General features: G+C 38.2%; 2 protein-coding genes across 2 annotated transcripts; both read right to left on the reverse strand.

Moving 5' to 3' along the window:
- Positions 1-8,741: 8,741 nt before the first annotated feature.
- Positions 8,742-9,767, reverse strand: LOC106177811 (carbohydrate sulfotransferase 11). Its single transcript, XM_013560709.3, has one exon. The coding sequence runs from the start codon at positions 9,765-9,767 to the stop codon at positions 8,742-8,744; it is 1,026 nt and encodes a 341-aa protein (XP_013416163.3).
- Positions 9,768-13,404: 3,637 nt separating this feature from the next.
- LOC106177810 (carbohydrate sulfotransferase 11-like) lies at positions 13,405-14,433 on the reverse strand. Its single transcript, XM_013560708.2, has one exon. The coding sequence runs from the start codon at positions 14,431-14,433 to the stop codon at positions 13,405-13,407; it is 1,029 nt and encodes a 342-aa protein (XP_013416162.2).
- Positions 14,434-22,614: the final 8,181 nt, after the last annotated feature.

Below are 22,614 nucleotides of genomic sequence, written 5' to 3' on the forward strand. Positions count from 1 at the left end.
AAGGGGGGGGGGGGGTTCGCGGATGCGAATCCGACCCTTCCTCCCCCACCCTCCACCCGCTGAATGGCCCAGAAATAAATTGTATTTAAAAGGGCGAACGGTGCCATTTGGTAAGGTTTAGAAGTATGATTCAACTAGTCAAAATTCTAATTTCATGAGGGGAGAAGAAATCGAAGGGGGGGGGAAGGTGGGTCAGGACCCCCCCCCCCACCCCCCTCTAAATCCGCCACTGGGCAACCACGTATATCTTTCCACTGCCTTAAGGTATTGCTAACATCTGTCAGTTGTCAACAACATGGTAGTTTTGGGAGAAAATGTGAAAAGGAGACTTCTGGTGATCAGCTATTACTATCAAGATACTAAAATACCGATGTAAAATGCTAAAAAAAAGTCTGTTCGTCATCCAAAACATTTTATCAAGCACTACAGGGGTAAAGGAGAAATGATACGAAATTGAGCTTCCCACTTTCCTAATGAGTACAGTAAACATAATATGTACATGAAAGGACAAAAAAAACAACCCACAATCTGTATGTAAACGCCCTGATACCCTTCAGTTGTTAAAATTTCCTCTGTTTCTTAAAAAATCCAAACATTGTACTGATCCTCTTCCCCAAAAAAGTATTTGTTTTCCGTCTCCCGCTACTTAAAAAATACATTAGGAAAAATTAAAAAATGAAAGTCAGTGACATGAATATGACCTCGCCATATCTAGACTAATCTTGATGCGGCTAGCAAAGCAACTCGCTTTGCGGATAGTAAAACGCATCTCGGCGTTTAGACCAACCACTGTGTGGAAAGTACGGTAACTACTGGCATGATTTGATCTCTAAAATCGTATCTGGGTTTATGATAAGGTTTTCAACATTCATCTTTTGAAGTAACCCACAAAGCATAATTCCTCACAAAAAAAAAAAAAAAAAAAAAAAACACTTCCTCGGTCGAACTTCCCGGTAAATATTACCGGCGTGCTCCGTAATGATCATTACTCAATATTATACTCAACGCCATTAGAAAGCGTGTCAATATCTTAATCTGAGCGAGAGTCCCCCTCGGAGTTGAGTGATAGCTTTATTGTAAATGGGCCCTGATTAATACAACCATCGCTTCCGTTGCTGTGATTTGAACTGCAGTAATACGTGAATTAAACTTCTGTATGAAGTAAGCACCAGAAGAGAGGCTTAACATACGTACACGTATGTAAATAATGCTGCTGAGAGGTGACAACTCTGAACTTAACCACAAACGTTAAGTCTAGGACAGTTGACTTATTCTAATACATGTCACTTAAAATTCCGACAGCATAAGGTGTTTTATCAACGGTCCATTCTAAGAGGATTAGTGGCGGCGGTTTATACAAAAATTCAAAACACGATTAGTCGTCGTCGTTATCAGATTCGTCGAATTGAAAACACGATTAGTCGTCGTCGTTATCAGATTAGTCGAATTGAAAACACGATTAGTCGTCGTCGTTATCAGATCAGTCGGCAAAATACGACTAGTAGCCGTCAAAACGCAACTAGTCGAAGCCAAAACTCGATTTGACGCTAGATGGCGCTCATGTCAACGGTCTTGGCCACCCTTTGGTCAACTTCACAGTCAATACCGCGAAAATCTGACAAGTGCTTAATTTGTGATTGACAGATAGAGGAAAGTTGACAGATGTTGTACTATACATGTAGTAGGCTAGTATGTGATAGATACAATACGAGTCGCAGAGCTGTACGTGAAATATATTACGAGTGTATTGTCGAGCTGCAGGCGAGTGTTGTGTCTGGCTTAAACCACGGCCTCTGGCTACTACACTGCCCTTGCGATATTTTACTCATACATGTTAGGGGCCCTTGTGGTCACTTAGTCCCGTGTTGGACGTCCCAGACCCCCCCAGCTCCCCTCGACCTAAGTGTTAACACCTTCGCCTACCCCGGTGTAAAAGGTGTATTAGTGTGATCATTTATGTGGAATTTCATGTCAGATGGACATATAAAGATCTAAAAATTCGTCACAATATTAAAAATATCCAGGATTATTTGAATTGGGGGGATGGGGGGGGGGGTCCGGGACGATGTGAAGCCGATCGTCGCCCACTGGTGTGGAGTTTGGGGCCTGCTCAAGGGCCCCGAAAATTTTTGGTGTTTTAAAGAGCAAACAGTGCCTTTGGTACGGTTAAGAACTATGATTTATTTAGCTAGTCAAAATTCTAATTTCAAGAGGGGAATATTGGCGTGATATATTTTTCAGAAACCGAGGGGGGGGGGGGGGCTCAGACCCCCACTCTAAATCCGCCACTGATGGGGGAGAAAGAGTAGTGTTTTTTTTTTTTTTTTTTTGGGGGGGGGGCTTCTCAGTATCAAATCTGCTGCTGGTGATGGGAGTGGTGTTGGTGCTGCTACTGCTGCTGCACGAAGCGGCTAGGGCTGACTTAGGTCGAGGGGAGCTGTTAGGCGTGTTCAGCCTTGCCCTCCATCGTCCAACACAGGACTAAGTGACCACAAGGGCCCCTAACATGTATGAGTAAAATATCGCAAGGGCAGTGTAGTAGCAGTACAAAACTCGCCTGCGGCTCGACATTGCACTCGTACCCCTCAGGGGCGTAACCAGACCTTTTAAAATTGTACGCACAGAATTTTAAAATTCCCAGGTATAGCTAAATGTAGATCGACTTATGCAAAAGATGAAGGGCAGTTTAAATTATATGTGCCAAATATAATAGCTTAGTTTTCACCGTTTATAAAATCATTACTTAAAGTTTAAAATATTCCCTCAATATAATTAAGTTCCAGTAAATTATTTCACCCAGAACCAACGCTTTTTCCGGGATTGGGGTACAGGCCATACATAATTGCCATCTGTATCTTACTTCAAAATTTCAGGGCCTCAAACTTTTCCAAAAGCCGTGAGCGGGGGTGGGGATGGGGTAAAAATTAATGGAATCTTTTTTTAATAATAAATTTCATTGGAAAAGAGGGTTAAAAATAATTCATACCGATCTCCCGTCACGCTCTTCCACGAAAGAACGCCCTTGTATGAGTATAAAAATTGCCTTCTCGTCTCGCTCGAATCGCGAACGATCTCTGGCTGACGATCATCTGCGAACGAAGTCCATTGAACGAATGTGAAAATTGCTTTCTCTTTTCGCTCAGATCATGCTCGATCTCCTGCTGAAGATACGAAAATTGGCTTCTCATCTCGCTGCGGTCGGTAACTACATGTATCTCTTGTTCCCGATCCTCGGTTAACGAAGTCTCTTGAACAAATATGAAAATTGCCTTCTCGTCTCTTTCGGATTGCGAACAATCTCTCGCCGAAGATATAAAAATTGCCTTTGTTATGTATTAGCTTTGTCAGGTGCCATAAGTATAAAGATCCGAAAGGTGCCCCCTTTCATAATTTGGCGGCAAGTTAGGTCATATTTCATTTAGGGCCAACACGTGTTTTGTACCGAATGTAGATCATTCTTGTCACTTCTGCATTATATATTTTAAAGTCAATGGAAACATTTTATTGTGTTTTGTAAGCTTTAGGTAGTAGTTACGTCGTGACTGAAAAACAGCGTGCACTACAAAGTAGTATAATATTCACACGTCAAATTACTGCAATGGATTTTCATACGACGTCCACAGCTGCCCCAACAAGTCAAGACTTTTTTAATCGTAAGCCATCCAGCCTTCTAAATTTGAAAACATAGGCCGTCCAGTGATGACAGCGGCCGTTCAATTGGCAGCTGGAGGGCTCGCTGAAAAAAGCCTTGCTTAGAATGGTATATTTATTGAACTAGGGGCTTACTGACACAAACTTTGAAAACATATGCAAATTATGCCCGCTTGTATCAAGCTAAATTCTAAATAACGGTGAGGCACCTTTGTTCGATGTGGTTTGTTGCGGTTATCCCGAGTTGTCAGAAAATAATCTTAAGAACAGTTGATCGTTGTAGGATTCTTACACCTTCTTGCTATCCATGGCAGGGCCGTAGCCTCCGGGGGGGCAGGGGGGGGGGCAGCTGCCCCCCCCCCCCCTGGAAATTGGGGTGCAAAAAAATGATCGCAAAGGTAAAAAAAATAATTGCAAAGTTGGTATCAATTCTGTGAGAAAAGGCACTAATGGCCACTAGACAATCATTCAACAATCTGTTTACAAAGGTGTACTGTTTTTAGCCAACTCAGTTTATGCCAAAAAGCTCACCCTCCGTGTTGTGTGGAAAAAATGACTGTACTTATGGCAAAATGAACCCACAATTTCTGACTTCTGATTGACCAATAAATAACATTTAAAATGCACCAGAATGCAGTATTATACATACAGTTTTTAAAAATTTTCCACACCGTGGGAGGGGGGCACCCCCTCCCCCCTCGGGGGCTTCGCCCCCTCGTGTCCGCTTACTGCCCCCCCCCCCCCTGGCATTTTGCGCAGGCTACGGTCCTGCATGGTCAGCTTAATGATGAATCTTCTAAAAGTTGAACTTATATATGGTATCATCCAAAATCAAACAATTATATTACAGGATAAAGCTCTGTTTGTTTGTGAAAATTGCCCATATCACCCTGTTAGTTTAGAGGGTTAAGCTGGGTCAAGTCCGTGTCAAAATTCTTTAGAGCTTTGCAGGAAATATTTTTTTGTTTCTCTGGCTCCTTATAAAGCCCGTTGTCCAGATTTTATCTAGTGTCCCCAGGTCTGCTGGAACTGCTCTTTGAAAATAACACAGGTAGATTTTTATCTGAGATAAATCTCGCCAGCGAGTGTGCATTCGACACACTTAAGACAAAGGCTACCTGAGAGTTGAAGGGCATTCAAACCTCCAATTAAGAGGCAAAGGAAGTTCCGGCTAGATGGACGATTAAGATAGGACTTCTAGAGGTGGCTAGTATTGTTTATTTACCTCAGTTCTGTGAAAGCAAACGAGACGGGGGGCGTCAGAACAATGGTGCGTATACGATTCATACAGAAGATTTGTACATTTAGGTGACTCTAACTTGCAATCGAAGAGGATTTTCGATTATTTTTCGTGAAAAATACACTAAATTTATAGAGAATAATATCATGATTGGCTCAAAAAATTGTACGCACAGTGCATCCGTGCGTATGCCTAGTTACGCCCATGCCCTGTATTTATTTGACGTACAGCTCTGCGACTCGTATTGTATCTATCACATACTAGCCTACAAAAGTACAACATCTGTCAACTCTCCTCAATCTGTCAATCACAAATTAAGCACTTAATTGTCATTGTCAGATTTTCGCGGTAGTGACTGTGAAGTCGGCACAAGGGTGGCCAAGACCTTTGACATGAGCGCCATGTAGCGTGAAATCGAGTTTTGGCTTCGACTAGTTGCTTTTTGACGACTACTAGTCGTATTTTGCCGACTGATCTGATAACGACGACGACTAATCGTGTTTTGAATTTTTGAATAAACCGCCGCCCATATACTATGTATGGTGAGTTTCGGTGATGTTACAAGCTTATTTTACCATCTTGGCTCTTTTGTAAACGTCCTCTTTAGAAGTCAGTGTTGGGAGAGTGATGGAGCTTGACCTTGACCTCGTTTCAGACACATTGTCTCGAATCAAATCTGGTTTTCCTGTGTTGAAGAGACCGGTTAAATTCCGTTTAACCGCCATGGTGGAATGCCTTGCACCAACTGGAAGTGCATGTTTTCCATAGAACCTGGGCGATTCCAGCAGAGGTTTCCAGGTAAGAAACAAGGTAACATACAATATCAGTATTATCAACAATACTGTGAATACTGTTCCTGGTGACACCAGATGCCCCATATTACCTGAAAATATTCTAGTACTAAAAACGTTGTTTAATTTAACTATTTAGTGGGATTCATCAAATAATTATAAAACAGTATTCACGAGATTGAAGATAAACCATATTGTCGATTTATTGTAAGGAGGAGCCTTATATATATATATATATATATGTACAAGGTCGTCTATTGGTCTGCACATTCACCTGTCAGAGTAAATAAAACAATGACTAATTTCACTGATAAGCCGCCAATCAGAATAGTAATATTCTAAGCTACACGAACGTATTCAAACTGGCACACCCAATTGTAATTTTATTATATGGAACATTTTCTGGAAGAAAGAAATCTCATTTAACACAATGCTAGTGAGTTTCACCCTTCCCCTTTTTCACGAACAAGATTTCCCCTTGAAACGGGCCTGGCGTAGTACAGAGGGTGCATCACAAAATCTCCCACCCACTTGGCCACCATGAAGCCATCATGATGGGAAAAAGAAACTGGTAATCTCCATCTGGAAGAGAGATTCTTTTATTTCTTTGGTTTTATTTCATTTTAATTACCAAAAGGACCCCTTAATATAACATTTTTTCCTCAAAATTCACCATTTTTCTTTCAGAGGACATCCTCCCTTAAACCTGAAACAATTGTATTTATTTATTTATTTATTTATTTATTTATTTATTTATTTATTTATTTATTTCTCTTGAAAAAAGAAAACTATTGGTGACCATTTACCCTAACAAACTAACTTACTAAAATGTATAGCTATGTATCTTAAATATGAAAATCAAGCAGTGACTTCAGAGTGCTATAAATACACAACCAAAGCTTCATTTCTTTTAAACACAAACTATAGTCACTGTATGGTCAGTAAATACATACCAAGTGGTACTAATTTTTTTGTTGTTGTTGTGCCAAAACTAGGAAAGGTCATGATATTTTCAGCATTTATTAAAACATAATTTTCCTAAAATATCCTAAATTTCATTGCAATACCTTCTGTTGGCGTTATTGAACTTTGAAGTTAGTAACCCAATATAGTCAGTGTTCCCACCCTTACCGCAGGTATGTAAGTCTTGAAAAGGGTGTGTATGAGCGCGCGTGCGTGTGAGTGTGTGTGTGGGTGCGTGTGTGAGAGATAGAGAGAAAGAGGGAGAGAGGGCGTGTGTGTGTGTGTGTGTGTGTGTGTGTGTGTGTGTGTGTGAGAGAGAGAGAGAGGGGGGAGAGGGAGTGAGTGCGCCCGCGTGAGATAGGGAGTGGGCAGAGTGTTTGATAGAGAGTGTGTGTGTGTGTGTGTGTGAGAGAGAGAGAGAGAGAGAGAGAGAGCGTTTTTTAGTTTGAATTCTGGTCTCTTATCTGTCCAGTATGAACTGTTTTTCAAACAAAAAAAAATCTTCACAGGCTCTTATATATATATATATATATATATATATATATATATATATATATATATATATATATATATATTTTTTTTTTTATATCGTCTTTCCTTTTATTACAAAGCTCCAAGGTTTTTTTTCCGCCATTCCAATATTCTAAAAGTATTCCTTTGCTGGGAGATGCTAGAGTTTGTTCGTAGGAAAGGCCAAGGAGGCAAAAATATTTTTTTAAATGGCGTAGCTTGGCTGGTTTTATTTTAAACAAACACATGATTGAAAATCTGTTTGGTTTTGTTCTGTCTAGTTTATTATTCCTTTTTTTCTGGGGGGGGGGGGGGTCTGCAGATAAGGTGGCAAGTAGCCTGGTGTGCCCCCAAAATCCGCCATCGGATTTATGAACCTATTTGCAGACAGTTAAGTCAAATATGCTTTTCGTTTCTTGTTGTATAATGATGATAAATTAAACAAGTAAATGCTCATGGGTAGAAAACATGTTTGTTCCCTTTAAAAAAATTAAATTTTTCATAATTTCAGACCATCTTACTTTGCATAAGACCTTCACAAATCAAAGCAAAATACCCTGGGAATTGACAGGAAATTTCCCTTTTTATCAAGTTGCACCAAATCCCAAGCCATTGACAAATAACGATCTATAATTCGGTTTTGATTTCAAAATTTCCCATTTCTTCTGTCACCACTGCGATTTATCAACATTTTATCGCCGTAAAAACACAAAGCTGTATATTTAGCAGTTTAAGGACATATACCCTGAAATATAAGAATATAAGTTTATTTGAATTGGGAAATGATTACGAAATCCGTATTATTCAAGATGTCGGAATCATCCACTCCAATGGACGATCTATAATAGAATAAAATGTTTAAAGTTACATCTCCTGTATGATTTTTGGTGAGCAGACTAAAATTGGGGCCTAAGTAAGATCACTACCTGTGCCTTATTTTCTGGTCACAATTCGGACGAAGAAAGCCGAGGTACATGTCTGTAGTTACTCATTGCACATATGGCGTTATAGCGTTCTGTGTGTAAAAGAGTCACTATTCCAGAATTATTTGTCTACACAACGTCACTGAAGGTCACAGATTGCCTTTGGTTAATGGTAAGTCGTCAGTTCTTTGAAATAATTCATTTGGCAGCACGCAGAGTCAGTGTTACGCACATCTTTTTAAATTTTAACAACAGTCTGATACTTATATGATTTAGTGGCACGCAACGGATTTCAAATAAGAGGGAGCTTTTCTACAGTTTTACAGCCCTCTTAATACTTTCGTCAAATATCTAATACGGAATTTTCGGGTCAAAACAAATCGCACTACTCCTCAATCATAACTTAACCCTCCTTGCATTCGGATGCCATTTCTAATTAATTATCTAAGTCTTTAAGGAATCATGATTGACACATAACAGTACGTTGTGTAATATCACTGCCCACTTTTTAAACATGATTCTTTTTATTTTAATCTAAGTTAATCATAGTCTAAAATATTAAATGAATTGTTACCCTGAACAGCTTCCGAGATTTCTCAACGTTCTCTTAAGTTGCCAAGATGAGAGTTATATTACATTCACTCCACTGCATCATCGTATTCCTCACTCATCATGTTCATAATTAAAAAGTTTAAAATCTTGGCTGTAAATTCTCTTTAATTCTGCAATCTGCTGGAGCGACAGTGTTTTAAAGGCCTCTTTGACGTGTCCAAATGTTTTTCGTTTCATAGAAGAAGGATAGAGAATTTTCTGGCGAATACCGACGTGTTTTGCTACTTGGTCAAGATCTTCATCGAAGGTTTCCAATTTGCCTATGATGTCATAGCGCACCTGGCAGGGAAAGCACTGTTCTGATATAGGCAACCAGTGTATGTCTACATAGCTATCAACTTTCCAGGAGCCATCTTTTGTACGTTTTGAATGGTCAATGACAAACTGAATAAAATCCCGAAAGGGGAACAGTTGGGTGAGATTTTGGGAAGGATGTCGCGGAATCTCTGGGCGATGGTACAGACGCCGAACGCGATTGAATATATCCCAAGAAGATCTACTAACATCGGTACCTTCGTAGGAGAAAATTTGGAACATCATTCGATAATAGGAGACGAGACGTTCGAAGGGGTGTCGCACAAAGAGAATTTTAGTGTAATTTTCCAGCAGACGTTTTGTGGTTTCTTCAAAGTTCTTTATAGCTGGGGTGAGGTACTGGTATAGGGTTCTTTCTTCACGCCAAACTTGGTGAGCTTTGTTAGACATAAAATCCAAGTCGGAGGTAATGTTTTTCTGTTTATTGGCTACAATGAACAATCGTTTGACATTTGTGGATCCTGCCTTAGGAATTTGACAGAAAAGAACCTTGTATTTGTCCTCAATTAGGAATTGGATTGGCACTACAAGTCTTTTACGCAGCAGTTCTGTTACAGCTATGACGTCTGCATCTGGAGATGTGGTAATGTTACAAGCTGATTTTACCATCTTGGCTCTTTTGTAAACGTCCTCTTTAGAAGTCAGTGTAGGGAGAGTGATGGTGCTTGAACCTGACCTTGGCCTCGTTTCAGACACATTGTCTCGAATCAAATCTGGTTTTCCTGTGTTGAAGAGACCGGTTAAATTCCGTTTAACCGCCATGGTGGAATGCCTTGCACCAACTGGAAGTGCATGTTTTCCATAGAACCTGGGCGATTCCAGCAGAGGTTTCCAGGTAAGAAACAAGGTAACATACAATATCAGTATTATCAACATTACTGTGAATACTGTTCCTGGTGACACCAAATATCCCATATTGCCTGAAAATATTTTAGTAACAAAAACGTTATTAATTAAATCTATTTAGTAGGATTAATCAAATAATTATAAAACAGTATTCTCGAAGATAAACCATATTGTGAATAAGTCCCAATAAAATACACAGATACTGGCTAAGAACTAAAGGGGAGGATTTATTGCTAGGCGGAACCTTATATAAATGTACAAGCTCGTCTATTGATCTCCACATTCACCAATCAGAGTAAATAAAACAATGACCAGTTTCACGGATAAGCCACCAATCAGAATAGACTATACAAATCTACGCGAACGTATTCAAACTGGCACACCCGAATGTAATTGTATTACACAGAACATCTTTAGGAAGAAAGAATCTCAATTAACACAATGCTAGTTTGTTACAGCCTTCCCTTTTTGACAAACAAGATTTTCCCTTGAAACATGGCCAGATTTCTCGTAATAAACGGGAATCAAGTAGAACCAGACGCAATGAAGAATTTCCAAATGCGAAGGGCTAAAAATATATGTCAAAATATTTGCAGAGTTGTAGAAAAGAATGCCGTTTCAGGTCTGTCAGAAGTTTCAGAGGGGGAGGGGGTCTTTTCTGAAAAAGTGGTCATTTTACCATAAAAACATCATGTACCTAGATTTTTATCGAGACTGAAGCTTTTCCCAGCAAAAGGGACGATTCTTTCTAACCCCCTAGTGAATACACTTTAGCACGTGACTTTTAGCAAATAATCAAAACTGCCGTTCCAACACATGGCAGAAAGTAAAAAAAAATCTGAAAAATTAGTTCGTTTTTTTTTTTTTTTTTTTTTTTTTTTTTTGCACATTTAGTCTTATTAAAACAATATACAGCTTCTATATTTATGTTCATTTTCATATTTCTTTAGCCATGACTCTCACTTTGCTCACGTGGCCCCTGCGATTTGCAAGGCAGATTTGCGCATTTCCATTGCAGCCTTTCCTCTACTTCTACAACCTCCACGGCCTCCACTGCACCCAAATTGTCAGGGGACGTCCGGTAATGAACAAGGCTCTTCCAGCTTTGTTATAAACAAGGGAAATTGCCGAAAACAAGTTACAATACTTGTAGATATCTGCTGAGTTCAGCTTTGGTTGTGCAGGGAGCTATCTTCTAAAATATACATGTATTTTCCGCTGCATAATTTAGATGTAGAGCCCGTATTTCAGTGAGCACGTGCATGGAATTCACCTGAAATGGTGTCGAGCTTCTTTGAAGCTAGATACAACATCTGCGACATTTAAGTTAATCATTTGAAGTATTGCAAAAGCGAACATCAACGCTAAATTTCGGTTCGGAGCAATAGTTGGTACTACGGGCCTGGCGTGGTACAAAGGCTGCGTCATAGAATCTTCCACCCACTTGGCCACCATGATGTCCACCATGATGGAAAGAAGAAACTGAATGTCGTTGGTGATCTCCATTTGAAAGAGAGATTCTTTTATTTCTACAGTTTTATTTCATTTTAATTATCAAAAGGACCCCTAAATATAACATTTTTTCCTCAAAATTCACCACTTTTTCTTTCAGAGGATTCCCACCGTTTAACCTGAAATAATTGTATTTATTTATTTATTTATTTATTTATTTCTCTTGAAAAAAGAAAACTATTGGTGACCATGTACACGAAGAAACTAACTTACTAAAAATGTAGAGCTATGTATCTTAAATATGAAAATTAAGCAGTGTGTCTTCAGAGTGTTATAAATAAAATACACAACCAAAGCTTCATTCCTTTTAAACACAAACTATAGTCACTGTATGGTTAGTAAATACATACCAAGTGGCACTTTTTTTTTTTTTGTTGTTGTTGTGCCAAAACTAGGAAAGGTCATGATGTTTTCAGCATTTATTAAAACAATTTTCCTATAATATCCTAAATTTCATTGCAATACTTTCAAAACTGTTGGCGTTATTGAACTTTGAACTTAGTAACCCAATAAAGTCAGTATCCCCACCCTTACCGCAGGTATGTAAGTCGTGAAAAGGGTGTGTATGAGCGCGCGCGCGTGTGAGTGTGTGTGTGCGTGTGTGAGAGATAGAGAGAGAAAGGGAGAGAGGGCGTGTGTGTGTGTGTCTGTGTGTGTGTGTGTGTGTGTGTTTGAGAGAGAGAGAGAGAGAGAGAGAGAGAGAGGAGAGGGCGTGTGTGTGTGTGTGTGTGTGTGTGTGCGCGTGTGTGCGTGTGTGAGAGAGAGAGAGAGAGAGAGAGAGAAAGAGAGGGAAGAGGGAGTGAGTGCGAGCGCGTGAGATATTAAGTGGGCAAAGCGTGCATGTTTGATGAGAGAGAGAGTGTGTGTGTTAGTGTGTGTGTGTGTGAGAGAGAGAGAGAGAGAGAGAGAGAGAGAAAGAGCGCTACTACGTATATTTTTTGTCAATGAATATTTTAGTTTGAATTCTGAATCTCTTATCTGTCCAGTATGAACTGTTTTTCAAACAAAAAAGATCTTTACAGGTTCTTAAATACCTCCACCAAGGAGGTTATGGTTTCACCCCTGTTTGTTTGTCTGTCATCAACATAAATCAAAAAGTTATCGATGAATTTCGATGGAATTTTCAGGGTAGGTCAGAAATGGGTTAACTTAGAAGTGATTTGTTTTTGGTGGTGATCTGGATCAATAATCAATCAATAATCAATAATAATAAAAAATTGCTGCCTTGGCGGAGGTCTGCGCTCTCGGAGTGCTTTTCTAGTTGTTATATATAAAGCTCCAATATTCTAAAAGTGTTTCTTTGCTGGAAGATGCTAGAGTTTGTTCGTAGGAAAGGCAAAGGGGACAAAATTATTTGTAAAAACGGCGTAGCTTGACTGGTTTCATTTAAAACAAGCACATGATTGAAAATTTGTTTGGTTCTGTCTCGTCTCGCTTATTATCACTTTTTTCGGGGGGGGGGGGGGGTGGATTTGTAAACCTATTTGCAGACCGTTCAGTCAAATATATTTTTTATTCTCTGTTGTATGACGATCTATAACCCGGTTTTGATTTCTGTTTCTCATTTCTCCTGTCACGAATGATAATAATTATCATTTTATCTCTGTAAAAACACAAAGCTGTATATTTAGCAGTTTAAGGACATATATCCTGAAATATAAGGCAGTTTATTTGAAGTGTGAAATGATACACGAAATCCAAGATTTGTCTTTTTACAGCCTTCTAAATATTTTGGTTCAGTATCTAATACAGGATTTTCTCGCCAAAACAAATCACCCTACTCAAGAATCATAGCTTGACCCGTCTTTACGTTTGGACCATGTTTTGTTCCATTTCTAATTAATTATCTTAATCTCTAAGGAATCATGACTCACACATTGCAGTACGCTGTGTAATAACACTGCCCACTTTTTAATCATGATTCTTTTTATTCTAATCTAAGTTATTCATAGTCTAAGATATTAATTGAATTGTTACCCTGAACAACTTCGGAGATTTCTAAACGTTCTCTTAAGTTGCCAAGATGAGAGTTATATTAAATTCACTCTACTGCATCTTCATAATTAAAAAGTTTAAAATCTTGGCAGTAAATTCTCTTTAATTCTGCAATCTGCTGGAGCGACAGTGTTTTAAAGGCCTCTTTGACGTGTCCAAATGTTTTTCGTTTCATAGAAGAAGGATAGAGAATTTTCTGGCGAATACCGACGTGTTTTGCTACTTGGTCAAGATCTTCGTCGAAGGTTTCCAATTTGCCTATGATGTCATAGCGCACCTGGCAGGGAAAGCACTGTTCTGATATGGGCAACCAATGTATGTCCACAAAGCCATTAACTTTCCAGGTGCCATCTTTGGTATGTTTTGAATGGTCAATGACAAACTGAATAAAATCCCGGAAGGGGAACAGTTGGGAGAGATTCTGGGAAGGATCTCGCGGAATCTCTGGGCGATGATACAGACGCCGAACGCGACTGAAGAGGTACCAAGAAGATCTACTAACATCTGTACCTTCGTAGGAGAAAATTTGGAACATCATTCGATAATAGGAGACGAGACGCTCGAAAGGGTGTCGCACAAAAAGAACTTTAGTGTAATTTTCCAGCAGACGTTTTGTGGTTTCTTCAAATATCTTTATAGCTGGGGTGAGGTACTGGTATAGGGTTCTTTCTTCACGCCAGACTTGGTGAGCTTTGTTAGACATAAAATCCAAGTCCGAGGTGCTGTCTTTTTGTTTATTGGCTACAATGAACAATCGTTTGACATTTGTGGATCCTGCCTTAGGAATTTGACAGAAAAGAACCTTGTATTTGTCCTCAATTAGGAATTGGATTGGCACTACAAGTCTTTTACGCAGCAGTTCTGTTACAGCTTTGACGTCTGCATCTGGAGACGTGGTAAAGTTACAGGTTGATTTTACCATCTTGGCTCTTTTGTAAACGTCCTCTATCGAAGACAGTGTTGGGAGAGTGATGGTGCTTGAACCTGACCTTGGCCTCGTTTCAGATACATTGTCCCGAATCAAATCTGGTTTTGCTGTGTTGTTGACACCGGTTAAATTCCTTTTAACCGCCATGATGGAATGCCTTGCACCAACTGGAAGTGCATGTTTTCCATAGTACCTGGGCGATTCCAGCAGAGGTTTCCAGGTAAGAAACAAAGTAACATACAATATCAGTATTATCAACAATACTGTGAATACTGTTCCTGGTGACACCAGATGCCCCATATTACCTAAAAATATGTGAGTACTAATAACTATGCTGTCACCTTGATTGGTTGTCGTAAAATCGCCACATGATTTAAAAAACAACCGGTGGATAGTCTTTAAAACCACATAAGACGATCTTAGAGTGCAATACTAGTGTACCATAAAGCAAAGATCCTTTCAAAATCGGTAAAAGTATTCAAAATGAATGTCGTTAAATCCCCTTAGGGTCCCATAAAGGCAATAAAATATGCAGAGCTCTCTCTTTATGCAAAGGACAGCCCACGTGATACCTACAGGCGCTTGCGCAATATAGAACTTAACCGGAGCTTGGGGGCATCAGGCCTGCAGTGCATACTTAGCTGTGGAGCAGACAGCATGTAAAAATGGACAATTTTTATCGTGTAACTGGCTTTTTATCACGGAAATAAACAAATAATTGTCTCAAACTCTTCAGAACACCACCCGAGAGGTTCAGACGTGATAAATGGCTAGCAGCTACCAACAGCCCAGCGGGCAAATTATGTTGTTTTAACGTTGAAAGAGCGTTGAACCATAACGTTGATAATAACTGAAAAATTGGATTAACATTGGATTTGAAAGTTGACTCAACCTCAGATAACAACGTTGTATCGACGTCAGATATCAACATTTTATCAACCCCAGTTGTTAGACAACATTCTTGCATGAAAAGACATTAAAGCAATAATAACTCTTCCTTTGAGATTCAAAATTCCGCAAGAAATTCATTGTAAACAACGCATGGAAATATATTCTATTGTATTTTACCACTAAAACGGTCGTTATTGTAGTAAAACTAAAATCTGTGCTTGTCAATAGGGCTTTCGATGCCTTTCTTCCCGGTCGTTAAGGCATCCGTTGCCAATGACGTTGGGATGTCACGCGGATTCTCGCGTTCATTCGAGACCAAAATAACTTCTGGCGCGAAAAGCCTGATGTAATACGCAGACGTAGGTTGCGAGTTTTTGTACAGTGCGTTGGATAACGAAAAGCCCAGAATAGCACACATTGTAGATATAAATGCATTTTGAGCAATAAGACCAATATATCTTATGAATCTTATATTATTGTTATGTAGTGTTGTTGTTGTCTGCTTTTCCCGCGGTTTTAAGTAGGTCACCATAAACTATCGCTCGATATCGCGTGACTATGCAATGTCAGAGTGGGCTCCGTCAGTTAAAATCTCTTAAGAGATTTTAACAAAAAAACCAAACGTTTAGGAAAAAACCCTGGACTAACTTTGAATGCAGGAATGGGGTCGCTGACCATTGGTAAGTACGGGAAAGTTCCCGTGCACTCCAGGAAAATCCAATTTTTGGCCAAAATGAAGAGTTTTTATGACTTTAAAATGACCTGAAATGTTTTTATTTTTGGTACAAAACACAGGTACACAATTATAACGTACACTTTAAAAACATCCAAGTGCCTGCTTTGTCTGATTTTTTCAACGCATTTAGCTCCTAAGCATGTTTTGCACCTAAGCATAGTACACCCTTTTAGCCGGGGTGTGTTTAGCAGTACGCCATGATGTTTGATGGCTAAATGTATGTAGGGTACATGGGCGTAACTAGGCATACGCACGGATGCACTGTGCGTACAATTTTTTGGCCAACCATGATATTATTTTATATAAATTTAGTATATTTTTCACGGAATATAAAAGAAAATCCTCTGCTTATTAAAGTCACCTGTATGTACAAGTCCTCTGTATCAATTGTATAAGCACAATTGTTCTGACTCCCCCTCCCGTCTTGCAAACTGAGGTAAACAATGCCTGTAACCTTAACAAGTCCTATCTTAATCGTCCATCAAACTGAAACTTCCTTTACCTCTTAATTGGAGGGTTCAGTGGCCCTCAACTCTTCTGTACCCTCTTTCTTAAGAATATCTGGCGATATTTATCATAGGTAAAAATCTGCCCGAGTGTTATTTTCAAAGAGCAGCTCCCGCAACCCTGGGGGCACTAGATAAAATCTGGACACCACCAGGTTTAAGAAGGAGCTAGAGAAACAAAGGAAGAATTTTTCCTGCAAAGCTTCAAAGAATTTTGACACGGACTTGACCCAACTTACCCCTCCAAACTAACAGGGTGACATGGGCAATTTTTACAAACAAATAATTAAACTTAGATGTATCAGAGCTCTGTCGTGTCGTACAATTGGTTGTTTTTGGGAGCCATGCATCCACATGTAAGGTGAATGAAACCGTATGTTAGTTCAACTCAGAGGTGGATCCAGGATTATTCAAAGGGGGTTCCACATATGCGAAGCTAGTCTCCTTTTAAATAAATATACCGTTCTGGGTAATAAGAATATTGAAAACTTTTGTAATTGCGAGAATATTTCTGACTAAATGACGATTTTATTATTAATGGAAATTAAAGTCATAATAACTCTTCATTTTGGCCAAAAATTGGATTTTCCTGGAGTAAACGTCAATTTTCCCGTACTTACCAATGGTCAGCGACCCCATTCCTGCATTCAAAGTTAATCCAGGGTTTTTTTCCTAAACGTACGTTTTTTTGTTAAAATCTCTTAAGAGATTTTAACTGACGGAGCCCTCTCTGACATCGCATAGTCACTGTTGACCTACTTAAAACCGCGGGAAAAGCAGACAACAACAACACTATATGAGATTCATGAGATATATTCGTCTTTTTGTTAAAAATACATTAATATCCACAATGTGTGCCGTTCTGGGCCTTTTGTTATCCGACGCACTGTACAAAAACTCGCAACTTACGTCTGCGTCCGCATTAAAGGATTTGCTTCATGCCGTCAGAATGGCCTGAACGGAACATATTCTTCAGAAAACATGCCCAACTAACGATATCTTTATCCAAATACACAAATTAAAAGCTCATTTTGTAAATTTTTGGCTTTAAAAAACGTCCTATTTGCTCGGCCTGAGAGTTAATGAGCTACGTTGTCACGTGGTCTGATGACGACAATCGAGCCACTGGAGAATAGAGCGTGCTTAGCTGTTAAACTGAGCTGCATTGTCTACCTGTAAGATGACTTCTCTGGCTTCTGATAAAAGTTTATACTCATTCAAATCTCTTACCCGAGGGGTCTAAATCCTCGTGAAGCTGTGTAAAACCATTTCCCGTCTAGTCAATTTTTTAACAAGCATTTAATCATGGTTATCCCAAGTTGTATAAAACACTGCATTTGAATGAGTTAAGGGAAATGTTGATTATTGCATATGAGGTCCATGTTATTTGTGAAATTCAATTTATTTTATTAAACGGCTGACACTCCGTCTTGCATACTTTTATTAAACTGAGGTAAACAATGCCCGTTACTTTTACAAGTCCTATCTTAATCATCCATCTATCTGGAACTTCCTTTACCTCTTAATTAGAGGGTTAAATGGCATTCAATTTGTCTTGCTTGTATCGAACGCACTCTCTATCTAAGCTTTACTCCGGTTATCTCAGGTAAAAATCTACCTGTGCGTTAGTTACAAAGAGCAGCTCCCGTAGGCCTGGGGGTACTAGATAAAATCTGAACACCGGGTTTATCGAGGAGCTAGAGAAAGAAAGGAAGAAATTTTCCTGCACAACTTCATAGGAATTTTAACACGGACTTGATCCAGCTTAGACCTCCAAACTAACAGGGTGACATGGGCAATTTTCACACACAAATCATAAAACTATATTTCAGTAAACCGCCTTTAAAATAAATATACCGTTCTGGGTAAATTAGAATAGTTATTAAATCGCGAGAATATTTTTGACTTAAATGATGATTTTATTATTAATGGAAATTAAGCTACTATATGAGGTACATTTGCTGTGATTACGCTGTCCTTCATGTTTTGCGTAAGTCTACATTTTGCTGTATGTGCTTGTAATTTTTTAAAATATGTGCGTACAATTTATGCAGGTCTAGTTACCCCCCTGTTATGTGATGAGAGTATAAATTTGGCAATTACTTCCTTAGCTTATTTAAATAGAATTGCAGTGTAAAATGTTCAACAAGATGTTGGCGAAATAGGCCATTACTCTTTGTAGGTATTTCCTCCGTCAAAGTTTGTCTAAAATTATCTTTCAATCTTTACTCTTTCAAAGACAGTATAAAGTTACCTGACATATTTTCGTGTAAACTTAATGACAAGCCAAGTGTCTCCAGTTCATTCCGTACTCAATTTTACCCAAGCAAATTTTTTTCTTGAGTAGATCTTTATAGCACGGTGTTATAAGCTTACAAATTTGCAAAAAAAAAAAAAAAAAAAAAATTGCGTTCTGACGCAGAATTTGCGTTTCAAGTTATAAAATGATCAATCTTTTAAATTATTTAATATTTCAGATGAAATAATCTTCAGAAACAAATCCTCAATGCATAAACGAATTAGGATAACGAACCATTTTATTACAGCAGTTCCCATTTTTTCTTTAATATAACGCTCTTTTTCCTGTTTTTCCTTAACACGTTTTCTTCCACGGAAGCTTCAAGATACCCTGAGAGCAATTTCTTTTATTAATGTTCGCGACCGTGTTAGAACTTAATTGTTTAATTCAAATTCTTGTTTTTCTTTTTATCAAGAGCTTGTAAAATATGTGGGTATTACCTCCAATATTTCTGTGACTGTCAGGGTCCCTAGTCATTTACTCCCTGATGATGGTGACTGACAGTCACAGAAATATTGGAGGTAATACCCACATATTTTACAAGCTCTTGATAAAAAGAAAAACAAGAATTTGAATATATACATACAGAGCTAATGAAACTGTTCTCTCTTAATTGTTTAAGTATTGATATTTAACGTCATTTACAAATACCAATAAAATAACCCCATGAAATAAATGAGATATATTGAAAAATATGAAAGCCCACCAAGACGAGTTTCATACCTGTTATTACCTGGCTTGGGAATTGCAGCGGTGCATAATTAACAGGTTTTATTGTTAACGAGCTCTTGGTCAACTACAATGAATTTAAAAATGCATCAGCAATTAGTAAGCTTGCCAACTGATGACAGTATCTAAAAGACTATCAGCTTTTGATATGATCTAAAACACCTGAGGTGACCGAGATCGCGAGGATCGCAACTATTGTCACCAAAGTTAGCAAGTTAGTCACGGAAGACCGTCACAGATAAAGAAAGATAGTCAAGGAGTGCTGCAATTTTGGTGAATCCCACGGCAACACACTGAGGCATAAAGAAAATTGCTCAACTCCGTTCAACACAACTTTCCAAAATCATTCTGTCTGTTTGTACCATGCAGCTCAGTTGAGTCTCATAGACCTTTATCCCAATTGTCGTCACAGTACCACGTGACCCAGATCTGTTGCTTCATTTATGCATATAGGGACAGTCGGGCTGACGTCACACGCCTTAGCAACCGGCATCTGGGGTAAAACAAATCGGGCAACATGGCGGATCGCATTGACTTCTATGTAAAAGTTGGCAGACTTTGTCCGAAGATATCATTCTTCACAGTGCTTGACCACTTGTGTCAGTGAGGATGAGTTATTTACCTGGTTGATTTCCTTTACAGGCTTTTGTAATTAGCAGCTGCACACCGGGTTAAGAGATAAAATCGTCCCTAATATAACTGCCGATCGTTATCTGTGATCGGGAATTTTACAGCAGAAGATTTTGCAAAGGCAGTGCTTGACCTTTTGTGTCGGACGCGTTGAATCATTTACCTGGTCTATTGAGTCAGCAGGCCTTTGTAATAAGCTACTGTTTAACTTGTTACGAGATAAAATTGGTCTTAACTGCATACGCAAATGTCCACAATAAGTACCTGTACATGTACATGAGGTAGTGAAATAGGAATGGCTTCTTAGAACGTGGATCGTAAGAAAGACCTGGGAAATGTGCAACACTGAGAAGTTACTAGAATAGGATTTCTACAAATTGTGATTAAATCACCTGCTGCTGCAATAGCCTGGGGAACGGGATAGGGGCAATGTCATCGGTCCCATGGCCTCTTTGGTCTGTATACAGTTCATATGTATATTAATGCAAGCCTGGAAGGACAGCATAAACAGTTGCTTGCCAACTTTTTGGAAGAGAAGACACGTTGTGTTACCTGTATTAATATTGGCAGCTACGCATAATATTGGCACTCATATGAGTGTTTACAATCTTATTGTGCACTTTTCTGGCGAAATATCATGGAAGACAGAACGTTAAATTTCAAAACGTACAAGATTAAAATTAAATTGAATAACAAACACGGCAATAAAGCTGTATGTTATTTTACCAGTTAAGGTCGCTTTATCTATGGCAACTTTTTAAAAATTTTACTTTGATAACTTAAAGATTTAGACATTACCTCACAAGTTTGTCAATATATTGACGTACATATTTTTTCTTACCTTTATGACGCCATCAATTGACTTACAGTACAACAAAAAAGTTTGACATTATAGTCCATTAATTTTAACTATAAGAATTGATATACCGTCACACATGCCAAAACAAGATGCAATCTCAATTTCTTGTAACTACTACTAATTAATTCCTGTAACAAATGAAAAACATAAATACCAAACAAGGTACAATGACTTTCTCCTTATCTATAATAAAATGAACTATACACACATACACAAATCTTGTAGTGCATGTATAGCTACGACCAAATCTTGTTTCGATCAACAGTCTCGTCTTTAGTCACGTTTGCACGACCTTTAGCCTGCAACAGTCGTTTACTTTTCCGTTGATCTTTGAAATTTAACAAATCCCATTAGATTTTATTAATGTGTTGGTAGTGTCACCTGATACACAGCAAGCTTCCACCATTTAACTTTTGTACGTGCCTGAGAGTTAAACAGTACCGGTTCACTTCAGTAGACCTGCAAAATGTACCCGTCATATGTGTCTGCAATATGCAACGTCAACAGTTATTAGTACAATTGAAACCTTCCTTGATAATATCAGTTGCTTCCATATGGTTTTCTTTTCAATGAGATGTGAATATTATTCTCATCCAGGTAAGCAAATGAGTCTTTGCAATCTACTACTGTAAGATTCCTGATCACAGATAACGATCCCCTTACGAAAATATCCTATAGGATCCTATAGGATTCCTATAGGATCCTATAGGAAATCTTATAGGATCCTATAGGGCACCTTTCCTATAGGATTTCCTATAGGATCCTATAGGAAATTGTTGTAAGTTAAAATCTTGAGAAAAATACATATCTTATGAACAAATATCATTCTAAACAAAAGATATTTGATATAGGTCAATTTTATCAGTGGAATTGTCAATTATATATCACTGTTAAAGCAAAAATGCTTTTTATTGTTTATAATGCACAATCTTATAGTCATCTATAGGATTCTATAGATATTCTTTAATTTCTATTTTAAAGAAATCTTGAAAAATTGATCATTTGTAAAGTAATCTTTTATGGAGAAATATTTTATCATTAGGAATCATTGAAGCTGAAATTATTTTTTAAAATTTATGTTCAGACCATTACAATAATTCCTATAGGATCCTATAGGAAATCTTATAGGATCCTATAGGAAATCCTATAGGAAATCTTATAGGATCCTATAGGAAATCTTATAGGATCCTATAGGAAATCCTATAGGATCCTATAGGAAATCTTATAGGATCCTATAGGAAATCTTATAGGAACCTTTAGGAAATCCTATGCTTATTCATATAGGAAATTTTTATAAGGCTGGGTTGAATGAAAAAAAAAAATGAATCTGGTCTCAATATCAGTATATAATTTTAATTTTTAATTTATGTTCAGACCATTACAAAAATTCCTATAGGATCCTATAGGAAATCTTATAGGAATTTCTATAGGAACCTATAGGAAAAACCCTATGCTAATTCATATAAGGAATTTTTATAAGGGTGGGTTGAATGAAAAATAATGAATCTGGTTTAAATATCAGTATATGATTTTGATTTTTAATTTATGTTCAGAATATTACAAAAATTCCTATAGAATCCTATAGGAAATCTTATAGGAATTTCTATAGGAACCTATAGGAAATCCTATGCTAATTCATACAGGAATTTTTATAAGGGCGGGTTGAATGAAAAATAAT

This window comes from Lingula anatina, chromosome 4, assembly GCF_051362555.1.
Source record: "Lingula anatina isolate TDL-2025a chromosome 4, LinAna3.0, whole genome shotgun sequence".
Taxonomy (NCBI): Eukaryota; Metazoa; Brachiopoda; class Lingulata; order Lingulida; family Lingulidae; genus Lingula; species Lingula anatina.

Bases quoted from the DNA above. Each gene is read 5' to 3' on its own strand.
- LOC106177811 (XM_013560709.3), bottom strand. From the start codon at position 9,767: ATGGCGGTTAAACGGAATTTAACCGGTCTCTTCAACACAGGAAAACCA.
- LOC106177810 (XM_013560708.2), bottom strand. From the start codon at position 14,433: ATGGCGGTTAAAAGGAATTTAACCGGTGTCAACAACACAGCAAAACCA.